Source organism: Trachurus japonicus, chromosome 14 (genome assembly GCF_045865225.1).
Source record: "Trachurus japonicus isolate A0001 chromosome 14, Traja_1.0".
NCBI classification, from domain to species: domain Eukaryota; kingdom Metazoa; phylum Chordata; class Actinopteri; order Carangiformes; family Carangidae; genus Trachurus; species Trachurus japonicus.
The window spans coordinates 5,079,250-5,096,854 of record NC_140920.1 but is presented as its reverse complement, the minus strand read 5'-3'; the positions used below and the strand labels follow the sequence as shown (position 1 = coordinate 5,096,854).

At 41.2% G+C, this 17,605-nt stretch overlaps 1 protein-coding gene across 1 annotated transcript in view; it reads right to left on the bottom strand.

Annotated features, from left to right (window-relative positions):
* Positions 1–13,863: 13,863 nt before the first annotated feature.
* c14h5orf15 (chromosome 14 C5orf15 homolog) overlaps positions 13,864–17,605 on the bottom strand; it is a 9,596-nt gene continuing 5,854 nt past the window's right edge. Inside the window, exon 3 of the mRNA XM_085797192.1 lies at positions 13,864–15,278. Within this exon, the coding sequence (XP_085653318.1) occupies positions 15,144–15,278 (135 nt within the window). The 3' untranslated portion in view covers positions 13,864–15,143. The remainder of the gene's footprint in view (positions 15,279–17,605) is intronic.

The following is a 17,605-nucleotide window of genomic DNA, read 5'->3' as shown; positions in this document are numbered from 1 at the left end:
AAGACGTCTCGCTGAATTTAAGCTATTTCTCACGAAATGCACAGCCTGCTTAACTAGAATTAGTGGCCCCGGACTCGACCCGACCGAGATATTTCAACATGTCTATCATCATTGTGTACCTAGGTTCTAGTTGTGTGTGTTGTAGTTCTGCTTCGAGGCTCTGAACTGTTTCTAGCATGAGCTCAGTTTCAGTGTTAGTGTTTGGGTGTGCAACATGTGTCTGTGTATCAGTGTGTGTGTTAGTGTAGGTGTTCTCACGTGTTTCCAATGCGCTCCCAGCTGCCGGCCCAGTGTCTCCACCAGACCCGTCCCGGCCTGCACTTCCACCATATAGTCAGTCCCAATTCACCCTCTCTCTCCTCTCATTGGGGCAGTACCGTGCCCAGTGTCCTATCTTGCCACACCGAAAGCATCGGCCCCCCCTTTCGTTGCCGCGACCTGCTGCTCCGCGTCCGCAGCCGGCATGGTCCCGGCCTCGGTTCTGAGACCTGCGTCGCGGGTGGAGTTGGCGGTCGCGGCCACAGCTGCCCCCTCCGTCACCACTGTCCATGTTCTTTATCAGTTCTGCAGCCAAGACTGACATGCGTCTGGCTCGTTCTTCCTTCTCCATCTTTTCCTTTTGGATGGTGCGTTCAGCTTCAATGGCATAAGCCTTGACTTCGTCCAGGCTTACACAGTATACCAGTGGCGACTGTGCACAGACAGCATGTTTACCAGCCACTGTCCATGGCATGGACACGGGCTGCTCACATTGTTCTTTTCCCCGGGCTTGGGGAGCGCCAGGCAGGGTGGGAGCTGCTGCTGCTGATGATGATGATGATGAGGAGAAACATCCTGAAGTGACGATGAAGGTGGGGGTGGAGGTGGATGGCACGGTGCAGTCGAGTCCAGGTCTGGATCCAGCTTCAGACACCGGGGCACGGTCCTGTTGGAGCCCTGCCTACACTCTGCTTCACACATCCACATGTCAAAAGCTTTCCAATTTATCCTAATTCCCTTCTTGCTTTTATTATTCCGACGCAGCAGTCTCGCATTTAAAGCCTCCAACTCTTCAACGCTCAGGCTGCCCATTTTTGGAAATTTAAATTCTCTGACCCACAGATCTAATTGGGCTATGGCTTCCTCTCCATAGTTATCTGTCATGTACTTTATATTTGGGGCTTCGTAATCTGGTCCCTCGGATGGATTACCTTCAGAGGGTTTACTATTCTCTGCTCCCATGATTATTCTCTCAGACGTTTGCAATTTTATTTAAAAGAAATCAAATTTAGATTTACTTTTTTTTTTTTTTTTTTTTACTCACTATTACTCCTTTAATAGTAATAAGAAAAGTGTCACTGTTAAATAGGCTAATGATTTTTTGTTTTAAACAGACAAATTTAGGTTACTTTTCTTTAATTACTAATTAATTTACCATGAAAATAGTACTACGAAATTTGGATTTTTATTTTATTTTCATTTAACAGATTCCAACCTTTTTAATTTTACTCTTACTTTTTCTTTTTCAGACAGTCAAAATTGTTAAGCCAACCTAAACAGACAAACAAAATATACTTCTAAGTCTAATGGCTTCTAATCACAGGAATAGGGACTTGAACCCTATTTTTTCTTTTTGTGCTAAATCTAGTGGACTTGAACCACAAGAGTAAGGACTCTAACCTTATTTTATTTTATTTTTCCCTCTTACTGCTAAGTCTAGTGGACTTGAACCACAAGAATAAGGACTTGAACCTTATTTTATTTTATTTTCCTCTTTTACTGCTAAGTCTAGTGGACTTCAACCACAAGAATAAGGACTTGAACCTTATTTTGAGGAAAAGCCTGCCCTCTCAAACTCCGTGCTCCATTCTTTTACTGGGAGAGACACGGTGCCCGGCACGTCTGCCGACTCTACTTTTAAATAGTAGGCAGAGAGGCAAACTTTGCGCAATTTGGCCTTTTTCTTTTTTCAAAACTCACCAGAAAGAAACAGCGAAGTGTCTTCTGTAGCCACCGAGTTCGTTAGACCCCAACAGTGAGAGGACTCCGTTTTCCCAGACGTCAGGCCCTCTTCTCTACCTTCCTTTGGGGAGTTAGAGGTTTCCCAAGGGCTTGGCCCCTGGAGCGCGCGTTCTAACACCCTCGGTCCAGAGGTCCCGGAATCCGCTCACGGATGAGGTCCCTTCGTGGTCGCCAGATTGTGGTGGCAAAAAATGTTGCTCCTTCACCAAAGTATTTAAAAAAGGATGACTGGACACGTCAGCTGTCTTTCTTGAGTTTTAATAAAAGGGCATTCATGAATGGAGTCACACACACAACCAAACAGGAGAACAGTCAGTGAGTGAGTGAGCTGAAGAAGTTTAGAGACACGCTATCTTATAGTTCAACAAAGCTTTGAACAGACAAAATATATGGCGCCATGCCTGGCTTCACCCCCTGATAGTGAGAGTGGTAAATCCCCACAGGCACTGTGTCAAAGAGATCCTTCAGGTCCTGACCTCGGGCCTGCTCTGTGTGGATATTGCTTCCCCTGATAAAGCCACATAAATTGTCATCATAGGAATGTTCACTCGAATAACATGTTTGTGCCCTAGTCTTAAAGCATATAACATGCTATGCCAAAATTTCCCATTACACTATCATCAGCTTTAAGTTACAAACTGCATGCAACTTGTAGGGAAAGAAGAGGGACTGTGATGTAATTCATCTTCGCTTATGGTAATTACCCTCTTGAAATTGATGAAGTGATGATTTATAGGCATTAAAATGCTTCCGATGGATTGGATGAAAGGATTATGAGTGAGTGTGCCAGTGTAAGTAATAACTGTCCTGAGTTATGGAAGACATAAGACATTTGTTGTCACTTATGGTGACAAATGTTGATTTGAGAGTGGGGTCAACTGTTGATCAAGTGCTACCACCAAGTTGTGTTAATGCAGTTTGAGGTTTAACATTAGATCCACTTTCCTCAAGGTTTTTTTTTTTTGTAACACAATATTTTGTGCCTTTTTGTTCTCTCTGTTCCTCTCAAACTTACTGCTGATCAGTGTGCAGATCTCTACAAACCTCAAAGTGTCAATTTAACACTTGGGCAAGGTGAGCCAATCATTCAAAAACAATGAAGTCTCTTTGAACTTGCATTGAAAAATATAACCTCTCAATCCAACGAATCCTGGTGAACAACGAATTATTGATGCCAGTAAGAAAATAAAATAGGAAGGAGAGTGTGGTGTATTTTCTACCTCCTAAGTTGTTAAGCAATTTACCCTGGGGTTATGGATCATTGGAAGATGTGTTTAGTATATGATCCACTTTAAATTCTTTACTTTTATCTTCTGAATTATCTTACTTCCTTCTCCTTCCCCAGGTGTGTTCTTTGCTTGCCTGAAGGTAAATGACCGGTATAATGCAAAAAACAAATGCTTTGTTTGGACTGAAGGCTAAATGTTTAGGTCAGAGGTTAAGTCACTTTTCCTGTACTACTTGGTTTGTTTCATCTATGTTTACGTTAGCCTAAAGGTTAACTGCCTTGTCAAGATGTTAAACACCAGAGGGTAATTTGGACATGTTAGATATTGTCTCAGTTTATGACCATCAGCTACATCCTTCTGTTTAGAGAGGTGGAGTTTTAGAAAACGTATATAAGGTCAGGACTTTTGGCCAAGAGACAGAGGTCTCATATTGGCTCCAGAGGCTTCTCAAAGAATCAGCTTTTTGACACTACAGTACATCTTTTTTGTAATAAAACTTTTTTACCATCTACAAAGAAGATGTGTCAGAGTGGTCATCTTTTCATCAGCATTGACATCAAAATATACTGCAGAAGGAAAAGAACTGAGTAAAGAAGCTGTGAGTTATTGTGTTGGTTTGTTCCTTGATTCAAGGATCCAAGTCTTTGAAGGTTTATGTCATCCACCAGAATCACGTAATGCAGATGGCTTAAAGGAACATAAGCCTCAATCTCGGTATATTTTCTGGGGTTTTCATCCTTTCACTGTGAGTCCACACTGTGGGCTGTTGGGGGGGGTTATATTTGACCTACAGGGAGGAGGTTAGGGTTAGAACAGAGATGTACAGTCTGTTGGCTGTTCAGTATGAGCAGCGCCTGAATCACTCCATCTTGGACTTGGCAAAGATGAGCCTTCAGCTCAAGGTGCTCCCTGTCGGCCACAGCAGCATACAGGGGTTATCCATGATGGTTGTTATTTTATCCCTCACCCTTCCTGGCCCACCAGTAAGCCTGCCTTCTGGTATAGCACAGTGTTCTAGTGGGGTAATAGGTTACTGGGAGCTCTTTAAGATATGAGGGTGCCTGGCCATTAAAGGCTTTGTAGGTGAGGAAGAGGATTTTTCAAGTCTACTCTGCACTGCCTGCCTCTACTGTGCAGGGGCTACTGTACTGTGGAAGAAATATGACCTTTTCATAGTTGTTGTCAGTACACATGCAGCAGGACTCTGGACCAGCCGGAGAGTCTGTGAGGGGCTTGTTAGAGCGGCCTGGAAATAAGAAAGTGCAACAGTCTGCCCCAGAAGAAACAGATGCATTGAATATTTTTTCTTTGACTTATAGAAAAGAGATGTGCTTTGACTTTTGAAATGTTATGTTATCAGAAAAAGGCAGTTTGCGAGGTGAGGTGTTTGAGGCCAAGTACTTTAACTTCAGGTTTAGGGGCTCTTTAAGTGTAGCTAACTAATTAGTTTCACCAGATTTCAGTGATGAATATAATAATAATCATACATTTTATTTAAAAAGCGCCTTTCAAGCCACTCACGGACACTTTTCAGAAGAGAGCATCAAAATATAATCATCAATAAACAACATCCAAAAACATACAATAAACAACATTCAAAACATCAGTAAAATAAAAAAAAGCAAATATTAAATGTACAACATTTGCAAAACAACAATAAATAAAAGCAAAAAAAATGGAATAGGTTGGAGTGTTGGAGTGGGTAAGCGATTTTAAACAGGTGGTTTTGAGTCTATAATATAAATTATAGAGCATCGTCTGCATAATGGTTAAAGTTTATGGCGTGTTACTAATACGGCCTAATACAGCAGCACATATATAAGGTAAATGAAGTAGAACCTTGTAAAACCTTGAAAGAAAACAGGTGGTAGTGGCTTGACAGTGGAGCCGCGAAGACCATGTATGGGCCGAAGCTCCAGTACCTCACTCGGACTGTATTTCCTTTTCTTTGTTGGTAAGTGTGTACCCACCATTTCTCCCGGCTTGACGGCGTCCAGTCTCTGCCTTTGTGGTAGTTTTTATACAAGCCCACGGTGTCACATGCTCAACTTCACCTGCGCTCTGTCACCGGCTGCAGAAAACACCCTGACTTCACACCCAGAAACGTCCTGACTACACCACAACATCAAAATACCGGCAGAAGGGGGGTGGGGGAGAGGCTCTTATTTTGACACAGGCTGAAATGATTTTGAGCAGAGGTGAGGGGTAAGAAATGTGTGAGGGGGCTAAACAGAGGGGATCCTGGAGATGTGAGCAGGTTGATGGACTGAGCTGCAAACAAACTCTCAAACTGTAAAGGCCGACAGATTTAAAAGCAAAAGAGCGACTGGCTGTCAGTGCTGTGTCCTTGTAGTGAGGCAGAGATTGTTGTGTTGAGTCCAATGATGTGCAGGTATGCAGAGAGCGAGAGACCAAGTGTGACCTCAACCTCACTCACTCTAAAAAGCTGAAAATTACAAATAACACACACACAATCACAACACCATTTTCTTTTTTCCAAGTTATTATATTGCAGTGTTTGCTTTAATTTGCAGTCCAGGGAGTTTGAATGGGTTCATACACATTCTGAGAGAAGCCAATTAAGTCTAATAATGAGATAAACGCAGCACTAAGGATAAGATTATTGAAGTCCATGTGAATATTAATATCCCCGACTATAATTACATGAGAATTCTGCATCAAAATTCAGACAACGGACCAGGAGGTTTTGCCAGAACAAATACGACTGACCGTAGTGTTTTGTTTAGTGGGTTGTGTGGGAATAACTAAGAAGAGAACAGTGAAAAGGCCAGAGAAGCATGTACTGTAGTTAATTACAATGTAAATGAAGACGCTGAGAACTGTTGGGTCATAAATATCAAAGAAATCATTCTTTGTTCATACTGTCAAGAACGACACATGAGCTTTTTCTTTGCCATCTAAAAGTCACTGTCATCATCTGACAACCACAATTTAACTATACATTTCATATATATTTTAGAATTTCTTTACCACACATTCCTTATTACTGTATAGCTATTAGATGTTTTTCGTTAATTTGTCACCTGTGTAACTATTTGTTGTTATTTGGCACTTGCAAGGCTGCAAAACATGCAACAAACGAAAAAAAAAAAAACTCAACTGGATGATTACTGTACAAAAGCTCTTTGTCAGCTGATGAATAAATCCTTGATTTCCACTTAAGATCCATTTTTTGAGTGTAGTTATGTCTTTGAAACGTGCAGCAGTTCACACTGATTGAATGGCCACATTGAGAGTTGAAATACAGCAGCAGCTGTTGTGATATTGTCAGTATCACTTTAGTATTTTTAGGTTTTACCATTTGTTTTACCTTTGTTCTGTTATTCCAGGCAGATACATAAAAAAAAACATCTTCAATAAATGAGAAAATAAAAAAATCTTAACTGTCCAGGGTCTGTACAAAATCTGCACTAATTGGAAATTGGTTTGAGCTAATGTACACACATTACCCAGTCTGCTAATTATCTAAGAACAACATGTCAGATTTCCCACAGAACCGTCTTGAAAATACTTTTATCACCTCAGCGAGGAGTCAGCCACCGACTCCTCGCTCTCTGTCAGGAAACTTGGATCAGTGTAATGAAAGCCCCCGGGCAGAAATCTCTTGTAGGCAGAGGATAACAGGATGAGAACGTTTCCTCCAAAGCCGAGAAATACTGTGGAGAGTGAGCCAAATACAGGAGGGCCAATTAATGCAAAGGAGACATAACTAAAAATACACACACATACACTTACACACCACCAAACAGGTTGCTTATCAGAGGCAGGGAGAGGAAGATCAAAGTGGCAACAGCAAAGCATAGAGAGGAAGAGTATGATAGCAATACAGAGCTGAGGAGTTTCGGTGCATGATGTGAAGGACAGGAGAAAAAAAAAGGTGGATAATGGAGCAGAGGCAAAAGAACACGAGGAAGAAGATTGATAGAGAAAAGACAGAAAGACAAAGAGACAGAGGCAAAATGAGACAGAAATGAAAAGCTCAAATCCAAAGCGTCTGAGGGGAAGGCAGACACAGTCAAAGATTTAAAAGCAAGAGTTTTTTGGATCTGGGTTTGATGGATAGAATAACTCCTTCGAGTAGAGAAAAGATTCAGATAAAAAAGACAAATGACAAGGGCTGATATAACGTTCAGAGTGCAGGGGGAGGAAAATAGGAATGAAAACAGTGTGAGGTAGACTGTGACGAGAACTTTGAAGGAGACTTAAAACAGTCGCTGTAATGAAGGATCTAATGTGGAGAAAACATCGAGACATCGACGCTTCACGCTGCGGGATTGAGCTCATCGCTGGAAGGGACAGGTGCACTTCAAACGTCTGTTTTGAAGACCACGAAAGCCTATTTCAAATTATTATTCCTCGCATCTTCTCTGATTTTAATGCCTTGCCTCATAAAGCAAAGTCCAACCTTTAGTGAAGAAGACACTAGTCTGCAAATAATCAGCAAGCACAGTGTATTGAAATCTCAGATTTAACCACAGGGGAGCTCAGGGGCTTTTATGTTTTTTTTCAAAAAATTCTTTAAGCTCTGTCTAGTTTCCACTTGTGGTCGTTAAAGTGCAACATTTTCTAGTCCATTTTTGAACCCATCACAACTGGAGCAGACTTGAGAAGGACACCATCCATACATTGATAAGCTGTTTCTCCTCCTCTCCTCAGTCAGATCTAAACTGCCCTTTTGTGTCTCTGCCTCTCTTCAACCCCCGCCGGTCATTTCTCTGCCTCTCTGACATGTCACCGAGCCTCTCCACTCTCAAACCATAAAGATGATGGCCCCTGTATTTACCTCTGAGCGGAGAGAGAAAAAAAGCAAGAGGCTCCCACTCCTAATGCCAGCCAAGCAGAAGATAAAGAACAAGGGCAGTTAAGCTTTGTCAACACAGTGACACAAAACTCAGAGATAAAGCAGAAAGGAGCAAACATAAAGCCGACTGTGGATACAATGTTCTGTTCCTGAGAAACTCTGTGCTATGAAACTCACAGACAGGAAATTAGATATAGGGGCAACTGGAAAGGGAACCTGCACTGCACAGGTTCACAAAGGTAATGAAGAAGAAAGCTACACTTTCTATGTTTGCATTGCATTTCTGCTGCCATAAATGCAATGCAAACATCAGAAAAACTTGAATGAATGAAATGAAGAGACAGAAACTCCACAGACAACCCAGCACTCATTTAGAAAGCATTGTGGCATCCCACGGGGAAAGGTGTGGAGGAAAGTTTCCCAGCATGCAGCGCAGAAAAAAGCCCCAAACTCGTATGCAACGACGAGACTCTTAAAGTAGAAACCTCAAAGCTCTCCAGGTTTTGGTGATGAAGGGCACGTGACTACGTTTGTGTTAGTGACTCGTGTTCCTTGAGATTTTGAACACAAGTCACACCAGACTCCCAGTTTATGAAAGTGTAAAACACAAGGATTTCTATATAATCTCATCAGTGGGTCATCAGCTCCTTCAGTGATTGATAGTGACTTAAAAGACACTTCGCAAATCCTTAAAGCAGAAGTAAGTGATCCGGTCGTTTTGGCTAATGCTGCGTTCCAGGCAGGCTTTTGAAATCGTAAATTACAGCTTCAAGTCACAACTTACGACTTTTGTAGCGTTCCAGGCAACCCACTCGTGTTTTTCCGACCTGTTTTACCTGTGAAAGTCACTATAACGGCCACTCGTAACTTCCGACCCGTGAACTCGTACCAGATCGAACTGGTATGACTTCACAGGTCAGAAAAACACGAGTTACGAGTTGCCTTGAACGCACCATAACAGTCCTCATCCTTACGTCACCACATTCAGGCGCATCACTTGGCTGCACACACAGCCCTGCATGCCGTTCTCTCTCCTCATTGGATAAAACTTGTAGGATACGAGAAAAGTTTTCTCCTCGGCTCAGAGCAGAGCAGAGGGACTGACAGACCCGTGTTTCGGTCCAAACACTCTATGTAAGTGATTGCTGTCGGAAGATATAACTATTTAAGACTTATATTAACACAAATATATCACTTACTTCTGCTTTAAATTTACCACTAAAAGTTACTCAGATAAACTCAAGTATTGCTTTGCAACCTCATTAGGAAAGAGCAATAAGAGCTGCGAGGCTGTGATGTCAGTCTGTCACTGAGCTTCTTTGCACCTTGCATGAAGTCGTGCTCCAAACCCTTGATGCTTCATGACAGTTTCATAGATTTTTTTTTTTAATTATACGCAGAGGGAATGTACTTGTAGCACAGTGTGTTACTGATGGCTGCTGACTGGCTAAATGGGACGAGCTGATGAGGAAGATTGGTCCTCATTTACTTCCCCAAAATCTCACAAAACAACAACAGCGTTTTACTGTATTTCTCCCTGTTGTACCATAATATGCTCAGTATCCTGTGCAAGACCAGATACTGTGCAGTAGAACGTGGGCTGAGACCTTGGTTGTCTTTACACCATCTTACACACTGGATCCTTACACACAGTGTCTGGTGATGTTCAAAGCTAAAGCTGCCAAAGCCCGTTGCTGGGGAAGAGCCGCTCTCCCCTTGACCTCTCACATATGACGCAGCTAATAGGCCAGAGCACATGGTCTCATCCCTACATATGTGCTTTGATAAGCTCTGGCCTTAACCCAGCTGTTTTATCTGTCCTGGTCTCCTGCTGCTCGATATATTGACATCTTGTGTGGAAAAAAAAAAAGAAAGAAAGAAAAAACAGCTACCTAGCTGCTGGAATGAAGTCATAAGCACCGGGTCAACTTAATCCAGTCGATGCTGAAAATACAGAAATTATTACAGAGAAGGCAAAGTCAGTCAATATGCGTCAGAATTGTCCTTGATGGATAGTTTCACACGGGCGCTCTGATTGGTTAAAGAAAAGCTGCACTCCAGCTGTGCAAATTATTCCCATAAAGCTTCACAGTGCCAGCAGTGCTTTAGGTTGCTTAGGCTGCTTTACCATTTCTTTTTTCATCATCCATACCTGGCAGGAAGTTAGTGATCCGACTTTCAGGTGGAAAAAAAAAAGGAAAAACTTTCAGACTCGTGTGATGCCGTCTTAATGAAGAGGACTCTCAATAGTCCTACATTTTTTTGGTTTCATTAGCAGTAAAGTCTGTTTTTTTTTGTTGTAGACATTAATTTGAGATGATTTGCAACACTTGGAAATATTCGAAAATTAATTATTCCTTCAGCATGAGAGCTTATGTTCATGAAGTCACAAACAAAAAATCTGTGATGTTTTCCTCAGTCGGTTTGCAGCAGAACGACACCTCTCATAAATCAGAATATTTATCACCTTCATAGTGGAGCGAGAGCTTCATTTCTTGTATTTTCATGTAATCTCTGATGCAGAAATGATTATGTGAGGAATCATTTATTAATCAGAATTTTATTCATTTCATTAGAATACATTAGAGAGTCCACTGGGTATCCTAACAGATTATTTTGGAGCATTTTTATTTTTATTTTTTGTGATAGATTGGGTTTCATTCCAACATATTTTTGCATGCCTGTTCCCAGCTGAAGATCAAAAAAAGATTTCCCATTTGTGGTGATGTTTGCATCCTGCATCCTTTGTATGTGCTTGTAAGCAAATGTCACATAAATAAGGCCGATGATTGGGCTCAGAAGTCATTTCTACTTCTACGAATATTTTCTGGGAGCCTCAAGTGAAGGATGTTGTTCTCTTGAGAAAAAGCTTTATCTGAAAGTTAGAAAAACCCTTTTCAGAAGCCACTGGATAACCATTGTCAAGATGTTCACCCTTCAGTGATCAAAAGTAGTAGTGAGATTTTCCGGCTGGTAGGTTTCATTCGCTGCTGTCTTTCAGATAGATTCGCCCGGCGTAACTTTGTACAAATATCAACAAAGCCTGGTTATCTTATCTGCTGATGACACGCAGCCAGCAGCCGTCACTTCCTGCTTTTTCATCTGCAGGGTTTTTTTTTCTTTCTTTTTTGCATTTGAGGTGTCTGGGAGATGCTTTTATACAGAGCAGCTTCTGATAAATTAGCAGGTGAGCCTTCAGTATCTTGAGACGGGGCACAAAGGGCTCACAGCTCTGACCTTTTACACACACACACCCATTTCTGTCAAAGAAAATCTGTCCTCAGTTTTCAGACCATTTAACATATTGTTCAGTTTTCAATAACAGGGACTGAAAAATGAAAATTAAGCTCAATTTTTTTTCTTTTACCCATTATTACTGTGAAATTCTGCTCAGCAGGAACCAGATCCTGAACATATCTTATTTCCTTTGAACCATATTTGTTGCTTTAGTCTGTTTTGACAGATTCATTTCAAATTACATTTTCCCCCCTTTGAAAAAAAAACTGCTTTGAGAAAATAACTGTGAGCAGGGAGATAAGTTTGTGTGTTATATTATTATATTTCAGCTATGCTCTATAAAAACTTTGTTACAGAACTGTTGAGATGATCAACCTTACACACCTTGCTGGAATGAATCCCTTCATGTGGTGCTGAACTTTAAAGTGCAGTCGGATGATTGAAGTGGGATGTGTTGGCTTCTGTCAAGGCAAGTGTTTCAGTTTAGGTCTGTATCACATTAGGAAGAATCCTGTTCAAAGAACAGACTGTGACAGCCATTAATCAAAACTAGACAGTCAAAGATATGCATGTCCAACTCGGTCTGCCTTCCTTTCTCTCTGCCTCCATCTGTCTTGTCAGTCTCGGCTGTTTACAAACTTTAAAAGACAGACATGCCGTGATAAGCTTTTTATACTTTTCACTGTCATGAAAATTGATCTGAGTGGTGTTAAGTGACATTAAAGATTCTGAATCGGAGAGTCACGCAGACCCAGTTCATCTCCCTTTGGTGTTTTTTCTTTTTTTTTCCGCAGAGATTTTCGAATAATCGTGGCACATATGGCTCCCATCACACATCATCAGAGAGAGAAAAAAGTGTAAAATTGTCGGAGGTTCTTTCAGCTCAAATTCCCCTTTATTATGCTGATATCTTATTTGTGTCACACTGAGAGGGCGAGGGAATGGAATACTAAATGAAAAATTACAGTTTTATTTGTGCAGGCATCAGTTTTGTAGCAGAGTCAGTTACACACACACACACACACACACACACACACACACACACACACACACACACACACACACACACACACACACACACACACAGACAGACACACACACTCAGGACCTGCCTGCTGCCATGTCTCTTTCACAGTATGTGGTACGACTCCACCATCATTCAATTAGCTAAAGGACACACACCAGCAGAAAATGTGGTGACTGTAAAGCAGCAGTTGGACTTCACTCTCATTCATGTGAGCATGCTGCCTCCTTGTGGTGGAGTTACTTATTATTTTTTTTGCTTTTAGCAGCCTAGGTACTGAAGGTCTGCCTCTGTTGTCAGTTCATCTCAGTTACTTGAAGCAGTTTCTGTTTTAAAAAGTGTTATCTCACTCCTCATATAGTGTTTTAAGTTTGAGAACTGCATCTGGGGAGTCTGCTCTTTTACAAAGTTTATTTTCACTTCTTCCAAATGCAGACTTTGTGCTCTAAAACCTAAACATCCTTTCAAGTGCTTTTAGCTCCATAAATATGTTATAGCTTTTAATCGCAATGTTTCTGCTCAGCCTGACTGATTTAATCAAAGGACACAACCTCTAATCCTAATACCATCAAAGGAGATCAAAGTGAATGTCTAACAAGCAGCGTCCAGTCTAGTTAGTGATGCCGACACACTGATGCTCCACATTTAACACATAAAGAGCTGCATCACAGGAGACTGATATAAACACTTTCTTGATCTGACTTCAATAACTTGCCTGGAGAAGAGCGTCCGCAGGGCACGACCGCTTCACAGCATCAAGCGCAGGAATGAAAGATCCAGAGTCTTTACACAATTTGTGCTTTATTGACAAAACAAAAAAAAAAGGAAGATTGTACAGTTTCTACTGTTGATTGCAAGAGCAGTGTTGATCCATCACCTCTACAACAGGACACCTCCCACAGCTCACATCCCTGCTAGTATGACTAAATGGCACAGTGCAAATCGCATTATCCCATCTACCCACTGTGAACCTTGCATACAGACAAGACAGATGAAAACAGCTGGCAGAAGGCGGCAAAGAGATTAGTAACAAACATGTGGATTCGTGTGGCAGTTATGGCAAGTTAAGTGAAGGCATGAGGCGGCAACAGGCAGAACAACATGTGGCTGTGATGAAGACGAAGACGGAGAAGAGTATCAGGGACTGAATAAAATGTGGTCTTTTTACCGGTAGGGCAGGTGTGAGTCTGTGTGTGTCCAGTGGAAACTCCCACTGACAGTGATACAAAGCACCTTGGCTGGTGTGTGTGTGTGTGGACTAATTCCATCACAACCGTGCAAGATGGCGCCACGAAACCTTACAGATATGTTGCTGAAAGCAGAATGAGTTCAAAGATGGAAGTGGTCCAACCCATGATGGGGCGGGAACATCAACACGACATGGCTGCGTGCATTTATTTTTTAAATTCTGTGCTCATGAGAGCATCAGGCCACACAAACCGTGCCAATTTTTTTTTTATTTTGAACAGATAATAGTCCAATAAACTTTGTACTTTGACACGAGTTAACTGAAAAGTTCTGTGTGAGTGAGAGGGAACACAGCCGTCACGTCTTTTTTTTTTCTTTTTTTACCGCAAATGATTGACAGAGACTTCACCGAAGTCATAAAACAAAGAGGGCCAGCCCCAGGATTTCTGCATAGCAAAATCTGGGCAGTAGAAGTAGAAGAGGTACCGTATAAGACAAGTTAAATATAAACTGATGAACAAGAAAAAAGCCTGGCATTAAAAGCTCCTCCCATACAATATTAACCTGAACAATATACAATATCTGTCAGCATTCAAATGGCTTAAGCACATGGACAGACCTCTCGCCTGACCAGTCGTCACCTTCCTTGATTTAATGCTCAACGTGCAGCGTCATTTACCAACAATCAAGACGTTTCACATTTCTTACACAACGTAGAATCAAAATAAAAAAAGAGTTTGATGTATTTTCCATAACGATCTTACAGAAACAAAAGGTGATGGTAGAAAAGTGAAAAGGAGTATCAAAAATGTATGTTTTTAAATCAGTTTTCCCAATGTTTCGGTTCTGATATCACACAGTAGTTTACTCTCAGTAGATCTGTGGCAAATGAACCATTTCAACATGGGTGAGGAACATTTTTGGAATAACTGTCTCTATTTCTATATATAGTAGTATAGTAGTATGTGTGTTCTGCTTCTCTTAGACTGTGTCTTTGCATGGTGCAGGATGACACAAGCGCTTTGAAAACAAATGTTTTCTGTGTCAATTAATATCTTTGAAAACGAGAAAGCAATAACAATAGAATTATTATTAATCTTGGGGGAAAATAATCCACTGTTGCAATTAAGCATTATGTTATGACCTTCAAAGATTCATTAACATGCTATTCTTCCAACTATTAAACTGAGTGTTACATTATATTAAGACAGTAAGCAAGAAGAAAAACATAAAGGACCATTAAGGCTGAAACTCTGGTAAAACAAAGATAAATATAAGATCCCAAATAAATCACAATATTAAATCTCAAGAAGTTATTAATTTAGAAAAAAAACAAGATGTGAATTAACATTAACATATAACAAATAAGAACGACTGAAGAGTAAAAATCTTTATGCATACAACAAAAATTTCCTAAGCATAACTCTACCCCACTGGGCTTGAGTCATGTCAGGGTTTTTTTTTTCCAGGACACATCAGCCTCTAATGTCCAACTGGTCTGTAAAGCAAGAGAAAGCATCAATCAAGCTCCACGACAAAGCACAGCATCTCGACAATACAAGTGGCCGGAGAGAGAGAGAGAGAGAGAGGCCGATGGGTTCCGTCCAGGTCGTCCTGACATAACGGTCCCGATAAATCTGGATCAAAAGATGTAGTCTCGGGTCATCTTGAGGGACGGCATGGCTTCATTGACGTTCTGGTCCAGGCGGTGGTACTCCACGTTGTTCCGGGAACACAGGCTGTCCTTCCAGCGCCGACTCTGAGCCAGGAGGAAGATCTGACGAGAAGAGAAAGAGCAGCAAAATGCAGATAGGAATCAAATTAATGTGATTGATGTACAAGTGCTGATCAAGTAAAAAATTATTCCTGGGTTGTCAGGCGAGCAGGAAAGATGAAAGACTACATAATTGGAATCCTTACTTCAGCTGTAAAACCCAATTTTACATGAGGCCAATATAATATACATTACAGAACCGTCCTCTGCTGCTTCGTCAGAGAACGAGGAGAAAGTACTGACCCATACTATATATATACATATGTTATGATCATATATTCTAAAGTACACACTAAGAAGTGAACAAACCTCAAAAAGTTCTGTTGAAAACTTGTTAAATTATGAAGGTTTTTCAACTGAGGACATTTTTCTTACAAAAAAAACAACAGCTTTTGTGTTTGTGCAGTTTACAAAACCACTAAATGGGTCCAGACTCCAGACTGCCTCAGTGCTTCACAAACAAATCCAGGTTTTATACTTGCATAACGATGCAGGAGTGTACGAGTGATACGAGGTGTGATCAGACCCTGATCAAACAAAATGCAACAGTAACCATGTTTCCATCCACATGTTTTTAATCGCATTAAGCAATATCGAATTAAAAATGCTTTATGGAAACAGTAAAATTCGGTTAAATAATAATGAATATCGATAAAAAGCTATTACGGTCGATCTCACCGGATTTTCTTTTGATTGGTACAAAGTTTGTGTCCAGGCACAGCCGATCACAAACCACAGGTCTGTAGTACTGTATTTAACACGCCGTGCATCTGCATCAAAACGGTGTTTATATGGAGGTTATTTTCTATCATAAATCACGAGCATATTATGTTGATTTGAGAGCATTACTTTTTGATTTGACGTTCAGAAAACTCTGCTCTCATATTCAAATTTACTCTGCTCGCACTCAAACTATGTGCTCGATGTTTAAACCTGTGCTCTCGGATTCAAAGTTGCCCTGCTCGTGCTCAAACTTTGCTTTCGCATTCAAGTTTGCCCTGCTCGTGCTCAAACTGTGTGCTCGCACTTGGTCACAGCTGCCTGCGCATTGTGTTTCCTCTTGCGCGGAGGAAAGTCCTGCTCTCGGATCTCTGCTCTGCTCACGGAGTTTCTGTCAACTGTCAACCAATAGAAGACCGGCTACTGTTGACCAATCAGATCATCCCTACTTCTATGCTTCTTTGTGGGTGCGTTCACTGTAATTCAAGGAGCGTCACATACGGGCGGGCACTATTTCTACCGGGTTTATCTATTTCCGCCCCACAGGCTGTTAAATGTGGCGGCTCCCTTTATGTTTTGACAACTTTTGGAATAAAATATCAGTTAATTAATACACGAGCGCCCGTGCTTTTCATTACAATAGGTAGCTATATAAACATAAACTAGCAGTAGTAGCGGATGGGAATGAAAATTAAAAAAATATGCCATGATGTGTTTTTAATTTTCATTTCATCATGTTTTTAATCACGCATGGTAACCCACCATCTCTTGTTAAGCGTTTCAATGAAAAAAAAAAAATCATAAAAATCAAATAGCATAACATGAGGGTGCCGGCAGGGCCGGGATTCGAACCAGCGGTCCCATGATCAACAAAAAGAACTACTGTCATCTGCCTTACCACTGTACCATCACAGGACTTACAAGTGACTTTTGGCATTTAGACTATAAAACATATATACCGATGAACGTGGATAAAAAAAAGAACATACATAAGGCACCCATCCGCTACTACTGCTAGTTTATGTTTATATAGCTACCTATTGTAATGAAAAGCACGGGCGCTCGTGTATTAATTAACTGATATTTTATTCCAAAAGTTGTCAAAACATAAAGGGAGCCGCCACATTTAACAGCCTGTGGGGCGGAAATAGATAAACCCGGTAGAAATAGTGCCCGCCCGTATGTGACGCTCCTTGAATTACAGTGAACGCACCCACAAAGAAGCATAGAAGTAGGGATGATCTGATTGGTCAACAGTAGCCGGTCTTCTATTGGTTGACAGTTGACAGAAACTCCGTGAGCAGAGCAGAGATCCGAGAGCAGGACTTTCCTCCGCGCAAGAAGAAACACTCTGCGCAGGCAGCTGTGACCAAGTGCGAGCACACAGTTTGAGCACGAGCAGGGCAAACTTGAATGCGAAAGCAAAGTTTGAGCACGAGCAGGGCAACTTTGAATCCGAGAGCACAGGTTTAAACATCGAGCACATAGTTTGAGCGCGAGCAGAGTAAATTTGAATATGAGAGCAGAGTTTTCTGAACGTCAAATCAAAAAGTAATGCTCTCAAATCAACATAATATGCTCTTGATTTATGATAGAAAATAACCTCCATA